At 37.8% G+C, this 27,044-nt stretch overlaps 1 protein-coding gene and 1 pseudogene across 1 annotated transcript in view; both read left to right on the top strand.

Annotated features, from left to right (window-relative positions):
• Positions 1 to 26,481, top strand: part of TMPRSS11E (transmembrane serine protease 11E) — a 49,785-nt gene extending 23,304 nt beyond the window's left edge. The window contains exons 5-10 of the mRNA XM_019025456.4: positions 711 to 874; positions 3,966 to 4,004; positions 5,504 to 5,681; positions 6,612 to 6,871; positions 8,091 to 8,233; positions 25,898 to 26,481. Of these exons, the coding sequence (XP_018881001.2) occupies positions 711 to 874; positions 3,966 to 4,004; positions 5,504 to 5,681; positions 6,612 to 6,871; positions 8,091 to 8,233; positions 25,898 to 26,059 (946 nt within the window). The 3' untranslated portion in view covers positions 26,060 to 26,481. The remainder of the gene's footprint in view (positions 1 to 710; positions 875 to 3,965; positions 4,005 to 5,503; positions 5,682 to 6,611; positions 6,872 to 8,090; positions 8,234 to 25,897) is intronic.
• Positions 1 to 27,044, top strand: part of LOC101138063 (UDP-glucuronosyltransferase 2A3-like) — a 476,474-nt pseudogene that overhangs the window by 140,251 nt on the left and 309,179 nt on the right.

Here is a 27,044-nt window from a genome sequence, read left to right as displayed (position 1 = left end):
GGATGATTCCAAGGTAGTAATTCATACAAATAGTATTAAGACTAATTAATGCTCTGTGTTGAAAATACAGTCACATGAAGTCAGTACAATTTGGTAAAGTGGTCTTATATCTTTAGGATTAGGAGTTGTTTAGGATAGCCTGAAGATTGTTTAGGGGAGGTAAGTAGACTTGAGTCACAAGAATAAAACCTGAAATTCAAAACCACAGTTGATTTCATATTTAAGTCACATTGTATTTGATAATTTTGAATGGTTTTTGACAAGGTGTCTTTTTATATTAATAGCCATATACTTAACTAGACCTTTTGATGGTAAGGGAGACCATGAACAGACTAACTCACTATATGAGAGGCTGAATTTGTGGTTCTTCACATAGTAAACAGTAGCAATATAGAAGGAAACATTTATGGATGTATTTTGTGTGTGCATTTCATGTACGTGATAAAGAAAAAAGCAGATTGTGATATTACCCTTCTTTCTTTTCTTTTCTCTTTTCTTTCTCTCTCTCTCCCTCTCTCTCCTTCCTCCCCTCCATTCCCTTCTCTTCACTTCCTTTTTCCTTTCCCTTCTCCTTCCTTCCTTCCTTCTTTTTCTCTTTTCTTTCTTTCCTCCCTCCTTTCTTCACTTCCTCCTTCCCTCCCTCCCTCCCTTCCTGCCTTTCTTTCTTCTTTTCTTTTCTTTCTTTCATTTTCTTCTTTTTTGGCCCACAGTCAACAGAAGCATGGAGTGTTGGCTCATATGCTGTTGATTTGTAGATTTCACTCTACTGAGGATCCTGAAACTGTAGATAAAATTGTTCAACTTGTTTTACATGAAAAGCTGCAAGATGCTGTAGGACCCCCTAAAGTAGATCCTCAGTCAGTTAAAATTAAAAGTAAGTTAATTTCTCTTATTTTTCTTTCATAGAACAGCTTCATGTTAGGTTTGATCTTGGCACTTATTAAAACTTTTTTTTTGATGTCCTTTAATTCTGGGGTCTTGCCACCAACAGTACATTTCTTTGGAACTAAATTTGTCCTAATGAAGTATTTTAATTTTTAAAACTACCCTAAACTTAGGCCTCCCATGCAAGCTTTTTATTAACTCCTTAGCAGTTTTCTTTATATTACACTTTATACTTTGGCTATAGAATCCAATTATAAGTGAAGAAAATGGCTTTGTATTTTCTTCTTTTTCTTGTTGCTTTCATTGTATGTTCTGAGGGTGTGGTATATGGAAAGGTTCATGCCATTTACACATTTGTTTTCAAATGTCATTAATATACCTTGCTATACTTTCTTCCCTTAAACTTTTCACCAGTGAAACATTTATAATAAACTTATTTTTGGTATATTTACAACTATAAATGAAAAATTTAGGTAGATTTTTGTTGTTCTTGTTGTTATTGTTTGTAGGGCCACATGGGACAAAACAAGTGATGATAGGTCCTCACATTTAGAAAATAAGAAATATGAGATCCGCAGTGGAAATTAAGATCTGGCTAAGGGCTGGGTCATGTGTTACAGAACAATGAAGGTCTATAGAAATACTATGTGGGCACAAGTATAATGTTACATTTTCTAGAAGTTACATTAAAAATAAAAATAAACATGTAAAATTAATTTTCAATAATTTGTATATTCAACCCAATATGTCCAAAGTATTATCATTTAAACAAATAGTCAATGTAAAAATTATTCATCAAATATTTCACTTTTTTTGTAGTAAGGCTCTGGAATCTAGTGTACATTTTATACTGATAGTACATTTCAATTTAGACTAGCCACACTGCAAGAGCTCACTGGCCACATGTGGCTAGTGGATACAGTAGTGGATATGGCAGTACTGGAAACTACAGAATAGGGGACAAGTAGAGAGAATGAATACAAACTGCTAATATAATATCTGATAGATCTAAGTAGATGCCTAAATTGATGGCCAGCCAACCCACTTGCTTAGGAAGGAGGCTTCAGTAGTCAGGGACAGATACATAATTTATGCACCTTAGCACAAAATGAAAATGCTAGACCTGTTTTCAAAAAGCAAGAAAAAAGTGCTGTTAAAAGTACAAAGATATAACACTTTTCTTTCTTCCCTGGTCTCGCTCTCGACTTTCCATGGTGTTTTCATTTGCTGATTATTGTCATTCTAAGAGAAAAAAATTAAATTTGTAGATTACTAATATGAGTTTAATTGTTTATATAATGCAATGTCGATATAAATGCATATATAAGTACATTTAACTTGTATTTCAAATCATGGAAATTATGCAACTATATTTCGTAGCTTATACATACATGTTTTTCATTTTTGCCTCAATGGAAATAGTACAAAAGGCTAATGGCTCTTTTTATTTTCCTGGTTAATATGAGAAAATTCTACCAACACTCTCTACCTTCAGCTTATTGAGGGGTGAGGAAGGACTAGAAGGAAAAGGAGATCTGGATTTCCCTATCTTTCTCTTTCTACGTTGTAGTTTTCAGCAAAAGTTGTTGGCTAATACACAGAAGTAACAGAAGCAAGAAAGGATATGGCAGGATCTGTTGTTCATTTGTGTTTATTAGAATGCTATTGTCTTTTCTATGGGTTCTAAGTAAGTTTTGGTTCAAACAGAAAACATGGCCTCCAAGGCATGTCAGTCCACCTCTGCTTACTTAATGGAAGGGATAGCACACTTACCTTGTACTTGCTTTGAGTCTTGCTGAACGCCTGTGGATTGTGGGTCCACTAGAATTCTGATTTCATAGGGAATTGTGAATGATATATGCAAATGGAGTGGAAAGAAACTATGGACACACTTATTGCACATATCTTGTCTGCCAACACTATGATCTATTATCCTATTGAACTTCATTTTCAAAACACAAGTTACAAGATAAAATTATTAAGAATGTCAAGTGAGCAATAGCAGAGCATTGTACCAAGCACAAGGCCATTGTGAGTGTGAGACCCAGTGCAGATGTATAAGTCACACATGAAGCCAGCCTTGTCAGTGCTATCAATACTCAAAGCTTGACATTTTCCTAGGAAGAGCTTGAGATAGAGAACAGGTTATTTGAAACAAAGAGATCAGAGGTGGTCCTTTTAATATTAACTGAGACTAAATTGTAAATTCTTCCTTGTTTTTGCCATTTTCCCCACAAGTAGCCAGAATAAATAAAGTCAGAAAGAAGGCCTTCTAGAATATAGATTTCCACTTCATTCATACTATTAAATACTAAAGAAAAAAATTAACACTAATGTTTTTGCATTTAGAGCATCCATCCTTCCATGTACAAAGAATAGTTTTGGTCATTAGAACTCTGCTGAGTCAGAAAGTTTGAGCTTAGAGTTTTATGTATCTATTAGCTGGGTTAGTGTTTGCATAGGGTTTGAGACTGACTAGTGAGAAGTCAGCAAGCTAAGAAGTCATTGGCTGGAGCTAAATGACAATTTGAGGGCAGACTGTCTTTTGAAATTTGACTTCAAAAGGGGTAACATTGTTTTTAACTGTGAGTGAGTACAAATTTATGGAGATGCTACTCAGGTGTGTTATACAAATGGGACTAGGCTTATGAGCTCAATGATACAATCTGAAATAATGGTTAATAAAGGTATTGTTACATTTGGGGAATTAATACTATGGTTTAGAGTAGTATTTCCCATGGAGGGGCTGTGGACTCTCTGCATCTTATTTACTGGTATAAAATCCAAATTCTTGGGCGTCATTACAAGCTACTGAATTAGAGTTACTGGGAAGGTGAACAGGAGTTTCATTATAAATATGCTTCCTATGTGACTCTTACCCACATTAAAGTTTAACACACCGTTCACATTCTCTGCAATGTGATGATCATCCTATGTCTATGACAAGCTATGTTGCCTTCTTTATAATCTAGAGATACTGTTTTATAATAAAATTAAGCAGCCTTTTAGTATTTGAAATACTCGGAGGCATAGTGTAATTCTGATGTGCTGACCCTATTTGCCATTTCTGTGTGTTTCAGAAATCAACAAGACAGAAACAGACAGCTATCTAAACCATTGTAAGTTTAATATATTTATTAAAATAGCATTACCTGAAGGTAAAAAGCTAACACTATAGGTCATTTAGGTTTACTTTGTGTTGATATCATAGGGACAGAACAGATAAAGTTTGATTAATTTGTGTACAGTTCATGGTGCTTTATCATATCTCAGAGATACATTTTATTAGTAAAGGATAGCAAAATTGAGATAACTTTGGAGTGGATGTATGGGTGCCTGTGGCAGATGAGTAGTGGAATTGAGTTGTACAGCTGTTAAAGAAGAGGCAAGAAATGTTTACTTATCAATGTTCTGTTTGTAGATATCTATAAGATAAAACAAATCTATACATTGTGTTTTTCAGCTAGAGGCAGAAACTCATTGTCACTGTATCCTAGATAAAATCTTCTTGATGTTATTAATCCTATGGATTAATATGAAAGTGCAGGAAATTATCGGGTCATGGAAGAGTCACAGAAAGTGCAGGAAATTATGGGGTATATTTTAATAAAATTACTGAAGACACATAGATAATATCTTCACCTATATTATAAAAGTGCTGAGTCTAGGCCTAGCACTTTTCTTCTCCTATAGCCAAGTATGCCACCATGATTTACAGTATACATTCAATAGTTATGGGGTTGTTGCACATTACATTTCTCTTAAAAGGTGGAAAAATATGTGCTACTCACCAGCTCATATAGTTGGTTAATTTCTAAAAACAACTAAACACAAAACCAAAAGATAATCTCATTACCTAAATAGCATATATTCTCACCACCAATATTTATTGGGAACCTACCATGTGCTAGCACTGTGTTAGACAACAGGCATTCCAAATGGATAAGATATAATATCTCTACCTGAAGCACCTTATACTTTAATGGGACTAGGTGCATGAGACTAATTCATGAACACATCATTCTTAAACAACACTTCTCAACCAAGGGAAATATTGTTGGCCAAGCTATCATGCCCCACTGTGGCATTTTTGTCATGAATATAGGGGGAGGGCTACTGGCATCTATAGTGGATCTACAGTATATAGGCCAAGATCTTATGATGCACAGGGCAGCCCCCTACAACAAAGAATTAAATGGTTCAATATGTTAGTGGTGCCAAGGTTGAGGAACCCTGTCATAAACAATGTCAGTATGTATACATACACATACGCACACATACAGAGTGTGTTTGTTATACACATAAGCACACACACAGAGTGTATTTGTTACTATTATTATTTTGGAAGCACCAAGAAAGTAATAACTAATCCAGATTGGAGACAGGGGAGTTAGAGAAAGCATCCTAGAGAGGTAACAACTGATTTAGATTTTACAAAATGAACAGGAGTTAGCTAAATAAAACATTACAGTTTACAGAAAGGTAAGAGCATGAGAAAACATTTGATACTTTTGGAGCACAAAGTAGAAGAAATATGGGACATAGTAACACAATTTGATGCTCAAAACAACTGCTAATTAATGCACCCACCAATGCACCCACCCTCTCTCTTTTGCAGGCTGCGGAACACGAAGAAGTAAAACTCTAGGTCAGGGTCTCAGGATCGTTGGTGGGACAGAAGTAGAAGAGGGTGAATGGCCCTGGCAGGCTAGCCTGCAGTGGGATGGGAGCCATCGCTGTGGAGCAACCTTAATTAATGCCACATGGCTTGTGAGTGCTGCTCACTGTTTTACAACGTAAGTCTTGAAGCTTGAGAATGATTGGGAGTGAACAAAGTGCACTGGGTTTTGGCAAGAAAATACCTCATGAATTTTGGGAGATATGAGTTTAGCATAAATTAAAAATAATGTGTATATCACAAAAGACTGGATCATTTGTAAACATTAGTAAGAGGTTTTAAAGTCTGGAAATGGAAATGGAGTCAAAGTATATGTAAATAAATAATCTTTTGATAAACACACAATAGTTTCTCAAAGAAAGCAGGAATTTTAAAGTCATTTTTGGATTTGAATTTGCTGTCAAACAGGAGTGCTCTATCTCTGCTGAGTACCTTAATCAGAGATGGAGTCTGGATAGGTTGTAGGTTTGATCCTAAGGGGGAAATTTCACATGGTAAGAAAAAGAATTAAATACGAAGAATTATGTAATGAAGATATGAAGAATTTGGAAGTAGCAAGTTGTATAAATGAATAGATTGACTAATTATATTGCAAGAAATGGAGGACCCTTCAATCTATTGTCAAAATGTCTATAATATATAAAATAATAATACTTTGTTAAATTATTGTGTGGACTTTTTGGTTTTCAGAGAAATGTGTATATTTCTGGGTGGGGTACATGAGACACATAGAATATATTAATTTCTCTTATTCTGTACAGGGTACTTTCCATAGGTCCCTTGGAGTCATTAACATACAGAAAAATCAAAAAGCCCTAGCATTTGGAGTGGATGACTTGGCATATGGAGTGGCATGTATATTATAGGAAATGGTGGCTTTTTCACCTGGTCAGAACCCTGAGCCTTATTCTCAAATTGGAAAGAGTTCTATACATCAAAACTATAAAAAGAAAAAAAAATCTACACCTGTAGACTAAATTATGTAATATAAATTATTCGACTGGTAGCATGGTAAAAAGAAATTTATTCTTCATTTTTTTCTCCCCAGATATAAGAACCCTGCCAGATGGACTGCTTCCTTTGGAGTAACAATAAAACCTTCGAAAATGAAACGGGGTCTCCGGAGAATAATTGTCCATGAAAAATACAAACACCCATCACATGACTATGATATTTCTCTTGCAGAGCTTTCTAGCCCTGTTCCCTACACAAATGCAGTACATAGAGTTTGTCTCCCTGATGCATACTATGAGTTTCAACCAGGTGATGTGATGTTTGTGACAGGATTTGGAGCACTGAAAAATGATGGTGAGCATTGGAAGAGGAACTCAAGTAAAAGTTAAATTGGTATTTTATGGCATTTAAACAATGAAATGCCATTATGCCAAAATATGTCAGTTGTGTGGTCATATGACCTGGACCAAGTCAGGCCCTAAAAGTGAAGTAAATAACTTGGAAGGCACAAAAATTCCTTCCTGCCTAGGTTAATATCAAGTAAATTGCTACTACTATATACTACAGTCATAGTACTGCTAAGATGTCTGAAAAAGCAAATATGTCTCCTAGCCATGAACTTTCTTTAGAGAATTAACCAGTTTAGAGATTAGCAATCAATAATATATCTAATTCTGAAGATTGGAGAATCATAAAGCCACCATTCTCCCCTACTGAAATTTCCTTGTAATCTTAACAATGGAGTGGACATTATTTAGATAACTTGTGGTTCTTTCCTAGGCACCCAACTTTTTGCTCAAAGTAGTTAGGAACAAATTATCTTCCCAAATATTATTGTTCTAAACATATGTAATCTAAGATTCTGTATCACTATCTTTTTTTTTTTTTTTTGAGACAGAGTCTCCTTGTTGAGACAGTCTCCAGGCTGAAGTGCAATGGTGCGATCTTGGCTCACTGCAACCTCTGCCTCACAGGCTCAAGCGATTCTCCTGCCTCAGCCTCCCCAGTGATTGGGACTACAGGTGCCCGCCTAATTTTTCCATTTTTAGTAGAGACAGGGTTTCATCATGTTGGCCAGGCTGGTCTCAAACTCTTGACCTCAGGTGATCTGCCCTCCTCGGCCTCCGAAAGTGCTGGGATTACAGGCGTAAGCCACCGCACCCGGTATCCCCCGCTTTTTTTTTTTTTTTTTTTTTTAAGATGGGGCTTCTTTCTGTCCCCCAGGCTGGAGTTCAGTGGCTCGATCTTGGCTCACTGCAACCTCTGCCTCCCGGGTTCAAGAGATTTACCTGCATCAGCCTCCTGAATAGCTGGGATTACAGGTGCATGCCACCACCCCCGGCTAATTTTTGTATTTTTAGTAGAGACAGGATTTCATCATGTTGGCCAAGCTGGTCTTGAACTCCTGGCCTCAAGCGATCCTCCAATCTCGGCCTCTCAAAGTGCTGGGATTACTGGCGTTAGTCACCGTGCCTGGCCTGTATCACCATCTTATTCCTAATCATGAAACATTTTCTTCAAGTTTATAAAATATATGTATGTCTACAAATACAAAGACTTTTTTTTCTTTTAGGTTACAGTCAAAATCATCTTCGACAAGCACAGGTGACTCTTATAGACACTACAACTTGCAATGAACCTCAAGCTTACAATGACGCCATAACTCCTAGAATGTTATGTGCTGGCTCCTTAGAAGGAAAAACAGATGCATGCCAGGTAAACGGTTTTGCCCATTAGTATGTTGTGTAATTTTTTGTTTACTTTTCTTTGAAATAATTATATATCTACAGGAAGTTGCAAAGATAGTACAGAGGAGTCACAACATCTCACCCAGTTTTCTCCAATGATTACATCTCACATAACTATAGTTCAATATAAGATCTGGGAAATTAACAGTCGTACAAAGTATGTGTCTAATTCTATGGCATTCTGTCACATCTGTAGATTTGTGTAACCACCACTACAGTTAAGATGAAGAACTATTCTATCACCACAAAGACCTACCTTCTTCCCTCCTCCTACTATCCCTAACATCTGGCAATCACTAATTTATTCTCCATCTCTATAATTTTTCAATTTTCAGAATGTTATATAAATAGAGTAACAGTAGCTTTTTAAACAGAATTTAATTTTGGATCATCTATTGGTATTTTTGGCTTTTTTTTTGTAGAAAAATTTTAGTGGTTCCTTTAAGTTATATATATGTGTATATAAATATATATTTATTTATATATACATACATAACATCACTGTCTACGTGTATTGAAATTTTTCTAGTTTTGGTGGAGTATAGAATAAAAAACTTACTTCCCCTTAAATCCCTTTGCTTTTCCCTCTTTAATATTAAACATTAACAAATATAAACATTAAATATTAATAAATATAAATATTAAATATTTGCTTTATATTTTGAGAACCACAGAAGACAATGTTTTGCTTCAACTGTCAAATGTAATTTAGAAAACATAAGAGGAAAAGGAAAGACTATTTACCTATGGATTTCTTCTTTCCTCTTTCCTGATTCCTTTTTTAAAAACAGTCATTTCTGTTTTAGGAACTTCTTTTAGCCACTCTTTTAGTATAGGTATGCTGGTGAAAAATTCTCTTAGATTTTCTTTGTCTCTAAAAGTCTTTATTTCTTCTTCATTACTGGAGCATAATTTAGCACTGACAGTTCTTTTCTTTCAGCATTTAAATCATTGCCTCTGTGATTTCTGCAAGGAATTTGCTGCTATTAGAATTATTTTTTTCCAATAGATGAGGTGTCATTTCTTGCTGTGTTCAAGAGTTTGTCTTTAGTTTTCAGAAGTTTGATTATGTATCTTGGCATGGATTTCTTTGGGCTTATCCTGTTTGAGGTTTGCTCAGCTTTTTGAATATGTAGATTTATATCCTTTGTCAAGTTTGAGAAATTTTCGGTCATTATTTCTTAAAATACTCTTTCAGTCCCACCTTCTTTCTTCTTTCCTTCTGGAACTCTAACCACAGCAATGTTTACTCTTTTATTATAGTCCCAGAGTTTCCTAAGCTTTTGTTTATTTTTTTTGCACCCTAGTTTCTCTCTGTTTTTGAGATTGGGTAATTTCAATGTATCTTCAAGTTTACTGATTCTTTACTCTGTCTTCTCTATTCTTATGTTAAGCCCATCCAGTGAGTTTTGAATTTTGCTTATCATATTTTTTAGTTCCAGGGTTTTTCTTTGTTTCTTCTTTTTATATTTACTATTTCTTTGTTGACACTTCCTATTTCTTTTCCTTTGTTTTAAACATGATGGTAATTGCTCATTGAGATGTATTTATGATGGCTGCTTTAAAATCTTTGTCAAATAATTTCAACATTTGTGTTATCTCAGTGTTGGTATCTGTTGATTGCCTTTTCTCATTCAAGTAAAAATTTTTATATTTCATTGTATGATGACTGATATTCAGATATATGCTGAGCATCTAATTATTATTTATTCTGTTTTGTTGTTGTTATATCATGTTTTTAAATTTATATTATTTTATTTAATTAATTACTTTGCTTCTTCCAACTTTTATTTTAGGTTCAGAGGTTACATCTGCAGGATTGTTACATGGGTAAATTGTGTGTTGCTGGGGTTTGGTGTACAAATTATTTCATCATGCAGGTAGTAAGCATAATAACCAATAGGTAGTTTTTGGTTCTCATCCTCCTCCCACCCTCAACCCTCAAGTAAGCCCCAGTATGTATTGTTCCTCTCTTTTGTCCATATGTACTCAATGTTTAGCTTCCACTTATAAGTGAGTACATGAGGTATTTGGTTTTCTGTTCCTGCATTCATTTGCTTAGTATAATGGCCTGTGGCTGCATCCATATTGCTGCAAAAACCATGGTTTCATTTTGCTTTCTGGCTCCATAGCATTCCATGGGGTATATTTACCACATTTTCTGTATCCAGTCCACTGTTGATGGACATTTTAGGTTGATTCCATGACTATTGTGACAATTGCTGCCATGAACATATGCATACATGTGTCTTTATGGCAGAACAATTTGTATTCCTTTGTGTATAATATACCCAGTAATGGGATTGCTGGGTCAAATTGTAGTTTGTCTTAATTTCTTTGAGAAATCTCCAAGCTGCTTCCCACAGTGGCTGACCTAATTTACATTCCCATGAGCAGTGTATAAGCATTCCCTTTTCTCCACAACCTCAACAACATCTGTTGTTTTTTTGACTTTTTAGTAATAGCCATTCTGACTGGTTTGAGATGGTATCTTATTGTGGTTTTTAATTTCCCATTTCCCTGATTAATGATGTTGAGCATTTGTCCATATGTTTGTTGGCTGCTTGTGTGTCTTCATTTGAGAAGTGTCTGTTCCTGTCTGTATTAGGCTGTTCTTACACTGCTATAAAAAAATACCTGGGTCGGGCATGGTGGCTCATGCAGGTAATCTCAGCACTTTGGGAGGCCAAGGGAGGTGGATCACTAGAGCTCAGAAGTTCAGGACCAGCTTGGGCAACATGGGGAAATCCTGTCTCTGCTAGAAATACAAACATTAGCCAATGTGGTGGTGTGTGCCTGTAGTCCCAGCTACTTGGAAATTATGAGGCAGGAGGATTGCTTGAACCCAGGAGGTCGAGGCTGCACTGCACCCACTGCACTCCAGCTTGGGTGACAGAGCAAAACCCTGTCTCCAAAAACAAACAAACAAACTAACAAAGCCAAGTAAACAAAAAGCCAATATTAGGTAATGTATAAAGAGAAAACGTTTAATTGGCTTATGATTCTGCAGGCTTTATGGGCAGCATGGTACTGGCATCTGCTCGGTTTCTAGGGAGGAAGCTTACAATCATGGCAGAAGGTGAAGTGTGAAATGGGAGGGAGCAGGTACATCACATGGTGAAAGCAGGAGCAAGAGGGATAGAGTGGTAGGAGAGGTGCCATACACTTTTAAACAATCCGATCTCACAAGAGCTCACTCACTATTGTAAAGATAGCTCCAAGCCATGAGTGATTGGCTCCCATGACCTGAACACCTCCCACCAGGTCCTACCTTCAACATTGGGGGTGACAAAGCAACATGAGATTTGGGCAGGGATAAATATCCAAATTATATCATTCTGCTCCTGGCCTCTCCCAAATCTCATGTCTTCTCACATTGCAAAATATAATTATGCCTTCCTAACAGTCCCCGAAAGTCTTAACTCATTCCGGCTTTAACTCAAAAATTCAAAGTTGGCCAGATGCAGTGGCTCACACCTATAATCCCAGCATTTTGGAAGGCCAAGGTGGGTGGATTTCTTGAGCCCAGGAGTTTGAGACCAGCCTGGGTAACGTGGCAAAACTGCATCTCCACAAAAAAAAAAAAAAAAAAAAAAAAAAAAAATTAGCTGGGCTTTGTGGCATATGCCTATAGTTCCAGCTGTTTGGGAGGCTGAGGTGGGAAGATTGATTGAGCGTGGGAGGTTGAGGCTGCATTGAGCTGTGATCGCACCACTGCAGCCCAGCTTGGGTGACACAGAAAGACTTCATCTCAGGGGAAAAAAAAAAAGTCTGAAGTCCAAAGTCTCATCTGAGATAAAGCAATTCCCTTCCACCTCATCAATCTGGATTTCACTGTCAGTGTAACTATCAGCATTTTGGTCACAACCATTTAACCAGTTTCTAAGAAATTTCAGACTTGATCATATCTGTCTTCTGAGCCTTCAAAATTCTTCCATCCTTTACCTGTTACCCAGTTGCCAAGTCGCTTTCACATTTTCCAATATCTTTATAGCAATGCCACACTCATAGTTACCAATTTTCTGTGTTAGGCTGTTCTTGCATTGCTATTAAGAAATATCTGAGGCCGGGTAATTTATTAGAAAAGATGTTTAATCGGCTCATGGCTTTTCAGACTTTATAGTAAGCCTGATGCTGGCATTAACTTGGCTCCTAGGGAGGCATCAGGAAGCTTATAATCATGGTGGGAGGTGAAAGGGGAGCAGGAACATCATGTGGTGAAAGCAGGAGCGAGAGAGAGAGAGTGGGAGGAGGTGCCACACACTTTTAAACAACCAGATATCGTGACAGTTCACTCGCTATCGCAAAGACAGCACTATGCCGTCAGGGATCCGTTACCCAAACAACTCCCACCAGCCTCACCTCCAGCAATGGAGATTAAACTTCAACATTAGATTTGAGAGGGGACAAATATTCAAACTGTATCTATGTTTTTTTTCCCCATTTTAAAAGGGAGTTGTTTGTTTTTTGCTTGTTGATTTGTTTAAGATTTCTTAAAGATTCTGGATATTAGACCTTCGTCAGATGCATAGTTTGCAAATATTTTTTCCTATTCTGTAGGTCATCTGTTTACTCTGTTAATAGTTTATTTTGCTGTGCAGAAGCTCTTTAGTTTAATTAGATCCCAGTTGTCAATTTTTGTTTTAGTTGCAATTGCTTTTAGGGTCTTTGTTATAAAAGCTTTGCTAAGGCTGATGTCCAGAATGGTAGTTCCTAGGTTTTCTTCTAGAGTTTTTATAGTTTTAGGTTTTATACTTAAGTATTTCAACCATCTCAAGTTGATTTTTGTATATGGTGAAAGAAAGGGGTTCAGTTTTAATTTTTTGCGTATGGCTAGCCAGTTATCCCCAGCACCATTTATTGAGTAGGGAGTCCTTTCCCCATTTCTTGTTATGGTCAGCTTTGTCAAAGATGAGATGGTTGTAGACATGCAGCTTTACTTCTGGCTTCTCTATTTGGTTCCATTGATCTATGTGTCTATTTTTTTTGTACTAGCACCATGATCTTCTGGTTACTATAGCTTTGTGGTATAGTTTGAAGTCTGGTAGTGTGATGCCACCAGCTTTGTATTTTTGTTTAGGATTGCTTTGGCTATTAAGGCTCTTTTTTGGTTCCATATAAATATTACAACAGTTTTTACTAATTCTGTGAAAAATGACATTGGTAGTTTTATAGGAATAACATTTAATCTGTAAATTTCTTTGAGCAGTATGGCCATTTTAACAATACTGATTCTTTCTATTCATGAACACAAACTGTTTTACCATTTGTTTGTGTCAACTATGGTTTCTTTCTTTTTTTTCTTGAGACAAGGTCTTACCCTGTTGACCAGGCTGGAGTGCAGTGCCGCAACTATAGTTCACTGCAGCCTTGAACTCCTGGGCTCAAGCAATCCTCCCACTTCAGTCTCCTTAGTAGCGGGGACTATAGGCATTCACCACCACACATGGCTAATTTTTTAGATTTTTGGTAGAGATGGAGTCTTGCCATGTTGCTCATGCTGGTCTTGAACTCCTGAGCTCAAGCAATCCTCCTGCCTCTGCCTCCTAAAGTGCTGGGATTATGGGCATCAGCCACTGTACCTGGCCTTCAACTATGATTTCTTTCAGCAGTGTTTTTAATTCTCTTTGTAGAGGTCCTTCACCTTCCTAGTTAGCCATATGTCTATGTATTTTATTCTTCTTGTGGCAATTGTGAATGAGATTGCACTCTTGATTTGGCTCTCGGCTAAGATGTTATTGTCGTATAGAAGTGCTCCTCATTTTAGTACATTGATTTTGTATTCAGAAACTTTACTGAAGTTGTTTATCAGTTCTAGGAGCCTTTGGGCAGAGACTGTGGAGTTTTCTGGGTGTAGAATCATATCATTTGTGAAGAGAGATAGTTTGACTTCCTCTCTTCTATTTGGATGCCTTTTATGTCTTTCTCTTGCCTAATTGCTTCGGTCAAAACTTCCAGTACTATGTTGAATAACAGTGGTGAGAGTGCACATCCTTGTCTTTTCTGGTTCACAGGGGAATGCTTCTAGCTTTTGCCCATTCATTATGATGTTGGTTATGGGTTGTCATAGAAGGCTTTTATTATTTTGAAGTATGTTCCTCTGATGCCTAGTTAGTTCAAGGTTTTTTTCTTTTTTTTCTTTTTGAGACAGAGTCTCGCTTTGTCACCCAGGCTGGAGTGCAGTGGTGCGATCTCAGCTCACTGCAACCTCTGTCCCCCAGGTTCTAGTGATTCTCCTGCCTTAGCCTCCTGAGTAGCTGGGATTACAGGTGCCAACCACCATGCCTGGCTAATTTTTGTATTTTTAGTAGAGATGGGGTTTCGCCATGTTGGTCAGGCTGGTCTTGAACACTTGACCTCAGGTGATCCACACATCTCGGCCTCCCAAAGTGCTGGGATTACAGGCATGAGCCACCGTGCCCAGCCATATTTATTTATTTTCATATGTTGAACCAGCCTTGCATCCTAGAAAATAAGACTACATTACTGTGGTGGATAAGCTTTTTGATGTGCTGCTTGATTTGGTTTGCAAGTATTTTGTTGAGGATTTTTGCATCAATGTTCATCAAGGATATTGTCCTGAAGTTTTCTCTTTTTGTTGTGTCTCTTCCAGGTTTTGGTATCAGAAAAACACTGCCTTCATAAAATGTGTTAGGGAGGCTTCTCTTTTTCTAGAATTTTGGGAGTATTTTCAATGTAATTGGTACCAGCTCTTCTTTATATATCTGGTAGAATTTGGCTGTGAATCTGTCTGTTCCAGGGCCTTCCTTGTTGGCTGTTTTTTTAAAATTACTGGTTCAATTTTGGAACTCATTATTTATCTTCTCAGGTATTCAATTTCTTCCTGGTTCAATATTGGGAGTTTGTGTTTCCAAGAATTTATCCATTCCTTCTAGATTTTCTAGTTTGTGTGCATAGAGGTGTTTACAATCATCTTTGAAATTTTTGTAAAAAATATTTCTCTTCCCTTTGGCATTTCTGATTGTGCTTATTTGAAAGTTCTTTCTTTCTTTTCTTTGTTAGTCTTGCTAGCAGTGTATCAGTCTTATTTATCCTTTCAAAGAACAAGTTGTTTGGTTTCATTGATCTTTTATATGGATTTTTGTGTCTCTATTTCATTCAGTTCAGCTCTAATTTTGGTTATTTTTTGTCTTGTGCTAGTTTAGGGGATCACTTACTCTTGTTTTTCTAGTTCCTCGAGGTGTGATGCTACATTGTTAATTTAAGATATTTGTATCTTTTCGATGTTGGCATTTTGCCCCATAAACTTTCCTGTTAATACTGCTTTACCTGTGTCCCAGAAATTCCGGCATGTTGTATCTTTATTTTCATTAATTTCAAAGAATTTCTTGCTTTCTGTCTTAATTTCATTCTTTACTCAAAAGACATTCAGGAGCAGGCTGTTTAATTTCCATGTAATTGTATAATTTTGAGAGATCTTGGTATTGATTTCTATTTTTATTGCACTGTGGTCTGAGAGTGTGATTGGTATGATTTTTAAAAATTTGTTTAGAATTGCTTTATGGCCAAGTGCATGGTTGATCTTAGAGTATGTGCCATACATATGCAGATGAAAAGAATGTATATTTTCTTGTTGTTAGGTGGAGTGTTCTATAGATATCTCTTAGGTTCATTTGGTCAAGTGTTGAGTTTAGGTTCGGAATATCTTTGTTAGTTTTTTGCCTTTATAACACCTTTAGAGGGGTGTTGAAATCTCCACTATAATTTTGTATTTATCTAAGTCTTTTTTGTAGGCTCTAAGAACTTATTTTCTGAGTCTGGATGCTCCAGTGTTGGATCCATATACATTTAGATAGTTAATCTTGTTGAATTGAACACTTTATCACTTTGTTACACCATTTTTTGTCCTTTTTAATTATTGTTGTTTTAAAGTCTGTTTTGTCTGAAATAAGAGTAGCAACCCCTGTTCTTTTTTGTTTTTCATTTGCTTGGTGGATCTTTCCTTATGCCTTTACTTTGAGACTATGAGTATCATTGCATTTGAGATGGGTCTCCTGATGATAGCATGCAGTTGGGTCTTGCTTCTTTATCCAATGGGCTACTCTGTCCCTTGTAAGTGGGGCATTAAGCCTGTTTATATTCAAGTTATAATATTGATATGTGAAGATTTGATCCTGCCATCATGTTACTAGCTGGTTATTCCACAGGCTTGACTGTATAGTTGCATATAGTGTCAGCGGACTATGTAATTGTCTTTTCTGTGGTGTCAGGAATTTTTTTTTTTTTTTTTTTTTGAGACCACATTTTGCTCTTGTTGCTCAGGCTGGAGTGCAAAGGCACGATCTGAGCTCACTACATCCTCTACCTCCTGGGTTCAAGCGATTCTTCTGCCTTAGCCTCCTGAGTACCTGGGATTACAAATGCATGCCATTACACCTGGCTAATTTTGTATTTTTAGTAGAGATGGGATTTTGCTATGTTGGCCAGGCTGGTCTTGAACTCCTGGCCTCAGGTGATCTGCCCACCTTGGCCTTCCAAAGTGCTGGGATTACAGGCGTGAGAAACCATGCCTAGCCAGGTAACGGTCTTTTGTTGCCATGTTTTGCACTCTCTTAAGGACTTTTTGCAAGGCAAGTCTGGTGGTAATAAATTCCCTTAACATTTGCTTGTCTGAAAAAGATTCCGTTTCTCCTTCGCTTATGAAGCTTAGTTTGGCTGGATATGAAATTCTTGATTGGAATTTTTTTCTTTAAGAATGCCGAATATACCAGCCTGGCCAACATGGTGAAACCCCATCTCTACTAAAAATACAAAAATTAGCCGGGCATGCTAATGGGTGCCTGTAATCCCAGCTATTCGGGAGGCTGAGGCAGGAGAATTGCTTTCACCTGAGAGGCAGAGGTTACAGTGAGCTGAGATCGTATCATTGCGCTCCAGCCTGGGTGACGAGGGTGAGACTCTGTCTCAAAAAAAAAAAAAAAAAAAAGAATGCTGGCTGAGTATAGGTCCCCAATCTCTTTTGGCTTATAAGGTTTCTGCTGAAGGTTCTGCTGTTATCCTGATATCACCCCCTTTGTATGTGACCTGTCCCTTCGCTCTACTGCTTTTAAGATTTTTTCTTTCATGTTGACCTTGGAGAATCTGACGACAAGGCGTCTGGAGGATGGGTGTCTTGTATATTATATCTCTGGAGTTCTCTGAATTTCTTGAATTTGTATGTTGACCTCTGCAGCAAGGTTGGGGAAATTTTCAGGAACAATATTCATAAATGAGTTTTCCAAGTTGCTTGCTCTCTCTCTTTCCTTGGGGATGCCAGTGAATTGTAGATTTGGTATATTTATATAATTCCATATTTCTTGGAGATTTTGTTCATTAAAGAATATCTTTTTCTTTATCTGACTGAGTTGATTTGAAGAACTGGCCTTCAAGTTCTAAAATTGTTTTCAGTTTGATCTGTTCTGCTGTTAATACTGCCCATTGTATTATGAAATTCTTGTAGTGAGTTTTTCAGCTCTAGGAGATCAGTTTCTCTTCTTTTTTCTTTTCTCTCTTCTCTTCTCTTCTTTTCTCTCAGAGTCTCACTCGGTTGCCCAGGCTGGAGTGCAGTGGCAAGATATCGGCTCACTGCAAGCTCCGCCTCCCGGGTTAATGCCATTCTCCTGCCTCAGCCTCCTGAGTAGCTGGGATTACAGGGGCCCGCCACCATGCCTGGCTAATTTTTTTGTATTTTTAATAGAGACGGGGTTTCACTGTGTTAGCCAGGATGGTTTCGATCTCCTGACCTCGTGATCTACCCACCTTTGGCCTCCCAAAGTGCTGGGATTACAGGCGTGAGCCACCGCGCCCGACCCTGATTCTTTCTTAAAATGGCAATTTCATCTTTCAGCTCTTGTGTTATTTTATTGATGTCATAAGTTCCTTAGACTGTGTTTCAACTTTCTCCTGAATCTTGATGATCTTCATTGACATCCGTATTCTGAATTCCATGTCTGTCATTTCAGTCTGGTTATGAACCATTGCTGGGGAGCTAGTTCAGTCATTTGGAGGTAAGAAGACACTCTTGCTTTTAGAGTTACCAGAGTTCTTGCATTGGTTCTTTCTCATTTGTGTGTGTGAAGTTGTTGTCCTTTGTATGGAGCTTTTTACTTTTATATTCTTTGATGCCTTTTGTGGTTTGATTGTGGTATTAGTTGTGCTTAGTTAATTTCATTCGTTTTTGGATGATTTCAGGCTTCCAAGCGTTAGCTCAGCACTCCTGGGCTGCATGCTGTACCAGGCTGTAACCTTGGGAAATTGGGACCAGGTCTGAGGCTGTTTTCTGTAGCCCCTAGAGGCTAAGTACCTCCTGGGTTGGAAGGAATGAGGTGTTCCTGGTCCACTGGCAACAAAACTGTGCTGGCAAAGGCACTTTGGCAGGGTGGCAGTGGGTCAGTGAGGGTCCTTGTGCTCACATACGTGCTGGTGGTGGGGTAGTGGCAAGTCCTGCACAGGCATGTGTGCTGGTGGTGGGGCGCTGATGGGGTCAGTGTGCATGCATACACCAGTGAGTCAGTGGCTGGAGGCTGCAGGCAAAGGCATGACAGCAAAGCAGCAGGTAGAGGCTGCCAGTGAGTGCATGCTGGAGGGTGCTCACTGACAGGGACCTGCCTTCAGGAGCTCTCCAGCTGTTAGGCAGGGTCTGCCACCAAAATAGCAATGGCTGTGGCTGTCAAAAAATGCCTTGGCTGGGCAGCTGAGGCAGTGCTGCAAGTTTGTGTAGCCAGGCAGGGAATTTGGCATAGGCCAGCAGACAAGCGAGTGCTCGGATCAGACTGTTCCCATCCCACAAGCAAGAGAGCCCTGTGATGTCCAGGTCTGTCCATCGACAAAGGCGAAAGCCACCTAGAGATGTATGATATTTAGGGGATGGGCACCCATGCCATGCTCTGCTGTAGCCATTCTCATGCCAAACCCTGTGGACTCTGTGCAGGCTAGAATTCTGTCTCAACTCTCCAGGCCATTCTCCCTGCCACCTTAACTGTCCATGGGGGATGAGGGGTCTCCTGCAGCTAAGATTCTGGAGGTCTGTGGTGTGAGTTGGCCACTCCATGACCATTTAACTTACTCCTTCCCCAGGAGCCTCTCCAGGCCAGGAACAAGTTCTGGTGCTTGGCAACCCTGTGCAGGGTTACCAGCTCCCTTCCCTTTCAGCCTGGGGTCTGCATTCTCCTTCCATCAACTCTCAATGCCTTCTTTCTGAAAATTTGTTCAGAGTGTGCCAGTCTTCTTGATGGTCTGGTCCCTCACTGGGAGAAGGTCTTCTTGTCTGCGTCTGGTCGGCCATTTTGTTTTAGTATTTATTAAATAATGAAATAATAATAATTTGAAAAAATTAAATTATTATTATTTAAAACTCTAGATCTTATTTAAATTTTCTATTTAACCATGCCTCAGCGGACATTGTGATGCAGAGGGAGGGGGATGTATGAAGGAATTGCCTCATTTCTCACTCAGCTTCCTTTGATGCTCAGGTGAGGGACTAATGCTCATTACTACTGCATGGAGGTTAGGCCTCTTCTGATAACACTCTGGCTGAAGGTACTTTGTTACTGCTCCCCTTTTGGCCTCCACTGACATCATGGGGTAGTGATTTCATTACTGCTTGACAGTGGTGAAAGACTTGACTTCCCACTACATCTCCTCAGACATGGTTCTAGTAGATGGGGAGAGTTATTCCTCATTACTGGGTGGTAGTTCATGCTTCCCACTCAGCATATTCTTTTTTTTTTTTTTTTTTTTTTTTTGAGGTGGAGTCTCGCTTGTTGCCCAGGCTGGAGTGCAGTGGTGCCATCTCGGCTCACTGCAACCTCTGCCTCCTAGGTTCCAGCAATTCTCCTGCCTCAGCCTCCTGAGTAGCTGAGATTAAAGGCATGTGCCACGACACCTGACTAATTTTTGTATTTTTAGTAGAGACGGCGTTTTGCCATGTTTGCTAGGCTGGTCTGAAACTCCTGATTTCAGGTCATCCACCTGCTTCAGCCTTCCAACGTGCTGGGATTACGAGCGTGAGCCAATGCACCTGGTGTCTATGCAGCATATTCTGACACCAATCTAGTAGGGAATTGGGCCTTGTTACAGCCTGGTAAGCGTGGAAGTCTTTTCAGTTGGGATTTATTGTCTTCCTGGATTTGCTGTTTTCCCAAGTTGTCCTCTTATTGATTATTTTACTAGGGAGAGCAGGATTTTCTTGGAGCCTTTTAAAAAACTTGCACTTGTTGGCATTTTGCCAGGTTGCTGGCTTCTTCCAAGTCCATGATATATGAAGCAAAAAAAAAAAAAAAAAAAAAAAAAAAAAAATTGAGAGAGCTCACTCTTGTATCATTCCTTTTGTCCTGCATTTCTGAGCCCACCTGTCTTCTTCTCTCTAATTTTCAGAGTCTTTTTATGTTTGTTTTATTTGTAATGCCCAGGTATTTTTTTGTTTGTTTTAGCCATATTTAGCTGGGGAAAAAAGAATAAGTAAGTCTGTCCCATATTGGTCTGGAGCGTTTACATATTTTTGAAGCCGGGTTTTGTTTTCCAGTGTTTGGCTATTGCCACCAATTTTGTGCCCTTGGTGGATACAAAAATTTTGACCTCTATGTCTTCATGTGCATCACTAACAAAATCATGGAGGGGGCCAATAACTGGTTCCTTCTGTGTGTCACTAAATGCTTTTATAATTTTCATTTTGTGATTTGACAGAATTTTTGTTTAATGTGCTTTCTAAGCCCTATAGTTCTCTTCAGAATTCCATGTTACTCTGTGTGCTTTCTAATCTGTATTCATAAAATGGTACCATTAATTTCTAAGATTTTTTTTTTACAATTTTTAATGTTATTCCTTTCATGCTTTCGCATGAACACTGTATCTGTATTGCCTTCATTTGCTCCACCTCATTTAATTACCTGTTGGCATCACTATAGTTCTTTCCCAACTTTTACCTTTGGGTTAGTCGTTTTAGCAATGTTCAGTTTGCTACATTAAATTCTTTTATTCAGTTGACCTTTGTTTATACTCTGGCAAATGCCCAAGTTTAGACTCACTTCATTGTGTTTCTTTTTCTGTGTTTCCTAATTGCTCCTGGAGGAACGCACGGAACAAAGTAGATTGGTCCCATTACCACACTCTACTAAAAATTCCTTCCTAACAATTGAAATTGATTCTTTAATTCAATCTCCTGAAATGAATTCAACTTAAAAGATGACTTGAAAATATACTTGATCCTAGTTATTTGCAGATTCCATATTTGCAAATTCACCTACTCACTAAAATTTATTTGTAACCCCCAAATCAATACTCAAGGCACTTTTATGATCATTCACAAGCATGCACAGAGTGGCAAAATATCTTATTACTCGATGAGCCTATTCTTACCTGAGGTTGAAAAATGTGATACTGTGCCTTTTAGTTTCAGTTCTCATTCTGTAAACAAGTGTCTTTTCTTGGTCTACATAGTGCTACATTTTCCACATTTTTATTATCTTTGCTGGCGATTTTGCTGTTTAAAATAGTCCCCAAGTGTAGTGCCAAAGTATAGTGCAAGAAGGTTGTGATGTGCCATATGGAGAAAATATGTATATTTGGTAAGCTTTGTTTAGTTATAAGTTTTAGCGGTGTTTACTGTGAGTTTAATGTTAATGAATCAACAATGTATATTAAATAGAACGTCTTTAAACAGAAACACACACGAAATCTGTTTATGTCTTGAGCAGTTGACAAAAATGTGACCAGAGTCTCCTGGAAAACCAACCCTGTATTTCTCCTAAGAACAAGGACTCAACAGTCATTAATTCAGCATTTGTGGTGACTTCACAGAACACGACTACCATGAATAATGAGAATAACCTGTATTTTATTTGTCTTCTTGATGGTCATGGAATCATTGATGGTTTAGATATTATGCTAGACCTTCTTTTGTCCTAATCATCATCATCCCACTTGCCTCCAACTTTCCTGAAACTGTTGAAAACATCGTGCACTTTTACATTTATGATCATCCATTATTTTCTTTATTCAACTATCTTGGTTTCTATAGTCTCTATAGTAATGTCCTTCCTAAAAATTTCAGAGAAACAGATGTATGCCCTCTTAATCTTTTATTTTATAATTTTTATTATAAAAATTTCAATGGTATGCAAAAATAGGGAGGATAAAATAATGAACTTTCATGTACTCATCACCTAGTTCAAAAATTTACAACTCATGGCCAACCTTACGTTATCCGTACATACCCTGATAAAATCCCCTCATCCCCTTTCCCTACCAAAATATCCAATCTATTTTGAAGTTAATCCCAGATGTTATATACTTTCATCTGAAAATGTCCCCATTCAAAAATACTATTTTGATGGTGATATTAGAGGTATACGCTTTACAAACTTTGTGAGCTACAGAAGAGAAGCCAAATTTGCCCTATGATTACAATATTCTACTTTCTTATCTCTGGGAAGACATGGCACCCATTTTTTTGGGGGGGAGGGATGGAGTTTCATGCTTGTCACCCAGGCTGGAGTGCAGTGGTGTGATCTTGGCTCACTGCAACCTCCACCTTCTGGGTTTAAGCTATTCTCTTGCCTCAGCCTCCTGAGTAGCTGAGATTACAGGCAACCGCCACCACACCAGGCTAATTTTTGTATTTTTAGTAGAGACAAGGTTTCACCATGTTGGTGAAAAATTCCTTCCTAGCTTCCAGGCTGGTCTCAAGCTCCTGACCTCAGGAGATCTACCTGCCTCAGCTTCCCAAGGTGCTGGGATTACAGGTGTAAGCCATCTTGCCCAGCCTCCATTTAAAAAATGTTCGTGTCTAGCATCCGCAGTTTTTCCCACTTGCTTGCTCTTTATATTTTAATATCACAAAAACCACTAATAACCTCATATGTAAAAATTTTTCCTTGAATCTCCTACTGTTTCTCATCTCAGTGGTATTTGGCAACCTTGCCTTTCTTAAGACATATCCCTTGTTTGAATTTCATAATTCTGAAATTTGCTGATTTCTTTCCTCCTCCTCCATCTACTCATTTCTGGCTGTATCCTTTGATTAATCTTTCTCTCTCTCTCAATCTGGCTATGCTCAAGATTCAGATCTCAGATAAAATTTTTATCTGCTGTCTATATTCTCACTCAAAGAAGCCATCTTTTCTTTGAACTCAGCTATCACCTTAATGAGTGCCAAACCTGTGTCTCCAGAATTCAACTCTTGCCCATATTTAGTCTTACATTTCTACCTACTTCAAAGTGATTTCTATTTATATATTTTAAGTTCTTAATAGGAAATGAAAATTTGTATATGTGCCATTTGAAACTCAACAGGCATCATGAAATGTTGCCTGGGTTTTTAAGTTTCTCGCTCGTATTATTAGGGTTCACTATTAGAGTTTTTTTTACTCTTATGTTTCCTCCACATGTATTCAGTTAAGTCCTAGACTATTTTCCCACTTTACCATATATTTTATGTTTATTTCTTATGCCCCTATTATTTCTGTTAACACCCTAATCTATTCCCTCATTTCTCTGTGTCTTAATACTTCCACGGCTTCCTGTTTGGCTTCTTCCAATTTTAGAAGTTTCTGTTGTGATATGCACATTCCTGAATACACTTCCTTTTCTGTTTCTCACTAAACCATTCACTAAAAATAACAGGATTAATGAGACAAATAGAGATAGAGACAGACTGGTCCCTCAAAAGCTATGCAACTTTATAACTGAAGAATTAACAAATATAATAATTGGTACCTTTAAAAATAGCTTGCACAGTGTAGGCAGGTAAAACGCCCAAAGTCTGGTGGCTTACTCAGGGCATGTTAAAAATGCAAAGAAAAATAATGTGGAAACACAGGTTTGCTGGTGCTAAGGCAATATACACAGGGAAGTGTAGTCCTGAGCAGAAGAGGAAATGCAACCTAAAACTGATACAAAGCTAGGATACATCTCTCTGGGGAGGGAGTTTTGGGTACAGGAACTCAGGCATTTTCTTAAAACAGTGCCCCAAATGTGTCTGCCTGTGTAATAGCTGAGTTGAAAGGGTTTTCCTTTTCTTCTGAAGTTTATAATTCTACTCCCATTATTCTGGCTCCCTTGCCTAAAAAAAAGCATATCTAAACCATCATGATTTCCATCTTCTACTGACATAACTCTGCCATTCACTAATCAAATGTGAGCTAATTAGTGCTGGTAGAATAGACTCTATATTTTTTTCTATTTGATACTTGCTGGACATCACCTTACTTTTCAGCTTGTAATGCTATTTACTGCTATTTATATATTATTATTTATATTATTTACTATTTGTATACTGCTATCTCTTTAAAATAATTATTTATTCTCGGACTCATTTATTCCTGTCTCTTATGCTGATTAAAGCTTTGTTTTCTCTTGTATCTTCTATTTCTCTATCCTGATTTTCTCTGCCTGTATATAGACTTGGGATTTTATTATCAAAATTATTTATTTTCAAATAGCTTCACATGGTATATCTTATTTCTATAAGCAGATTGCAGGTTCCTAGAGGACAAGATCCATGTGTTTATAATACTCTTTTTATATCTCCTCCTATATATGAGGGTATCAGTAAATGCTTATTGGTTAGTTGATTTAAAATCACAAATGTATTATTTCAAATTTACTATTATATTAGTTAATTTTTTAAATGGACAAAAGAAAATTCACAAGGAAGTTAGCATAATGTAGGGAAAAAAGCATGGGCTTCTGAATTAGTTTGCTGTGGATTCAAATTCAGGGTCTGCCACTGATTAGCACGTCGTGATCTCAGGCAAATTACTTAATGTTTCTGAGTTTCAGTTTTCTTAATAACCCAGAAAAAATTAACCTAGTTCTATGTTTTTTGTAAACAAGAATTACATGAATTAATGAGATAATATTTTAATCAGTTAAGAACTTCATAGAGTGAGTATGAATACTTAATGGGTGGTCAATAATTAGAAGCACCAGGATCTTGAGGAATAATCAGCCAGTACCTCATTATTACAAGCCATTTAAAGAATCAAAACTCTGGAGTTTGCAGGATATAAATAATTAGAATTTGTGATTTTATATATGCATTTCCTAAGTTCTGCCTTTTGCTAGACTAAGCACTTTACATTCACTGTCTTACGTCATCTTCATAGCACTCATCACAGGTAGGTATTATTAGGAGCATTCACAGATAAATAAATTGAAGGTCTTAGCCAGCATGGAAAGGCCAAACGAGATAGAAACCCTGGTGTCTGACTCTAATGTCTGTTTTTGTTTGTTTGTTTTTTTAAAATCAGTAATAGACTCTTCACTCCCTTTTTCGGGGGGTTATGTTACACTAATAAAGAGTATAGACAAAATAACTAGGGAGTTATTTTGTCAGATGTATCACATAAGTTAAGAGTACAGTTCTTCAAAGAGATGGAGCCTTCAATCTCATTGTTTTGAAGGTTTCAAGGTATTTCAAGGTTTCAAGGTTTCAATCTCATCAGTTTTCAAGGTATTGGAGGTCCTCTTTTAGGTGGATAACTGACATAGATGGAGAAAATCACTTATGCATGCGAACACACGGAATACTTTTGAAAATTACCCCTTTCATTACATTCTTAAGTTAGAAAAATAGCCAATTCCTCTGTAATGAACTGAATTATGAATTACTAATTTCTGTCTTCTCCTTTAGGGTGACTCTGGAGGACCACTGGTTAGTTCAGATGCTAGAGATATCTGGTACCTTGCTGGAATAGTGAGCTGGGGAGATGAATGTGCGAAACCCAACAAGCCTGGTGTTTATACTAGAGTTACGGCCTTGCGGGACTGGATTACTTCAAAAACTGGTATCTAAGAGAGAAAAGCCTAATGTAACAGATAACTTTTTTTTTGTTTTTTGGGTGTGGAGGCCATTTTTAGAGACACAGAATTGGAGAAGAAGACTTGCAAAACAGCTAGATTTGACTGATCTCAATAAACTGTTTGCTTGATGCATATATTTTCTTCCCAGCTCTGTTCCACACATAAGCATCCTGCTTCTGCCAGATCAACTCTGTCATCTGTGAGCAATAGTTGAAACTTTATATACATAGAGAAATAGATAATACAATATTACATTACAGCCTGTATTCATTTGTTCTCTAGAAGTTTTGTCGTCAGAATTTTGACTTGTTGACATAAATTTGTAATTCATGTATACAATTTGAAGCACTCCTTTTCTTCAGTTCCTCAGCTCCTCTCATTTCAGCAAATATCCATTTTCTTTCTTTTTTTTTTTTTTTTTTTTGAGACGGAGTCTGGCTCTGTCGCCCAGGCTGGAGTGCAGTGGCGCAATCTCAGCTCACTGCAAGCTCCGCCTCCTGGGTTCACGCCATTCTCCTGCCTCAGCCTCCCGAGTAGCTGGGACTACAGGCGCCCGCCACCACGCCCGGTTAATTTTTTGTATTTTTAGTAGAGACGGGGTTTCACCATGTTAGCCAGGATGGTCTCGATCTCCTGACCTCGTGATCCGCCCGCCTCGGCCTCCCAAAGTGCTGGGATTACAGGCGTGAGCCACCGCGCCCGGCCAGCAAATATCCATTTTCAAGGTGCAGAACAAGGAGTGAAAGAAAATATAAGAAGAAAAAAATCCCCTACATTTTATTGGCACAGAAAAGTATTAGGTGTTTTTCTTTTTCTTAGTGGAATATTAGAAATGATCATATTCATTATGAAAGGTCAAGCAAAGACAGCAGAATACCAATCACTTCATCATTTAGGAAGTATGGGAACTAAGTTAAGGAAATCCAGAAAGAAGCCAAGATATATCTTTATTTTCATTTCCAAACAACTACTATGAT

The sequence above is a fragment of the Gorilla gorilla genome, chromosome 3 (assembly GCF_029281585.2).
Source record: "Gorilla gorilla gorilla isolate KB3781 chromosome 3, NHGRI_mGorGor1-v2.1_pri, whole genome shotgun sequence".
Lineage (NCBI taxonomy): Eukaryota > Metazoa > Chordata > Mammalia > Primates > Hominidae > Gorilla > Gorilla gorilla.
Note: the sequence above shows the minus strand (reverse complement) of the source record. Positions and strands in the feature narration are given on the sequence as shown.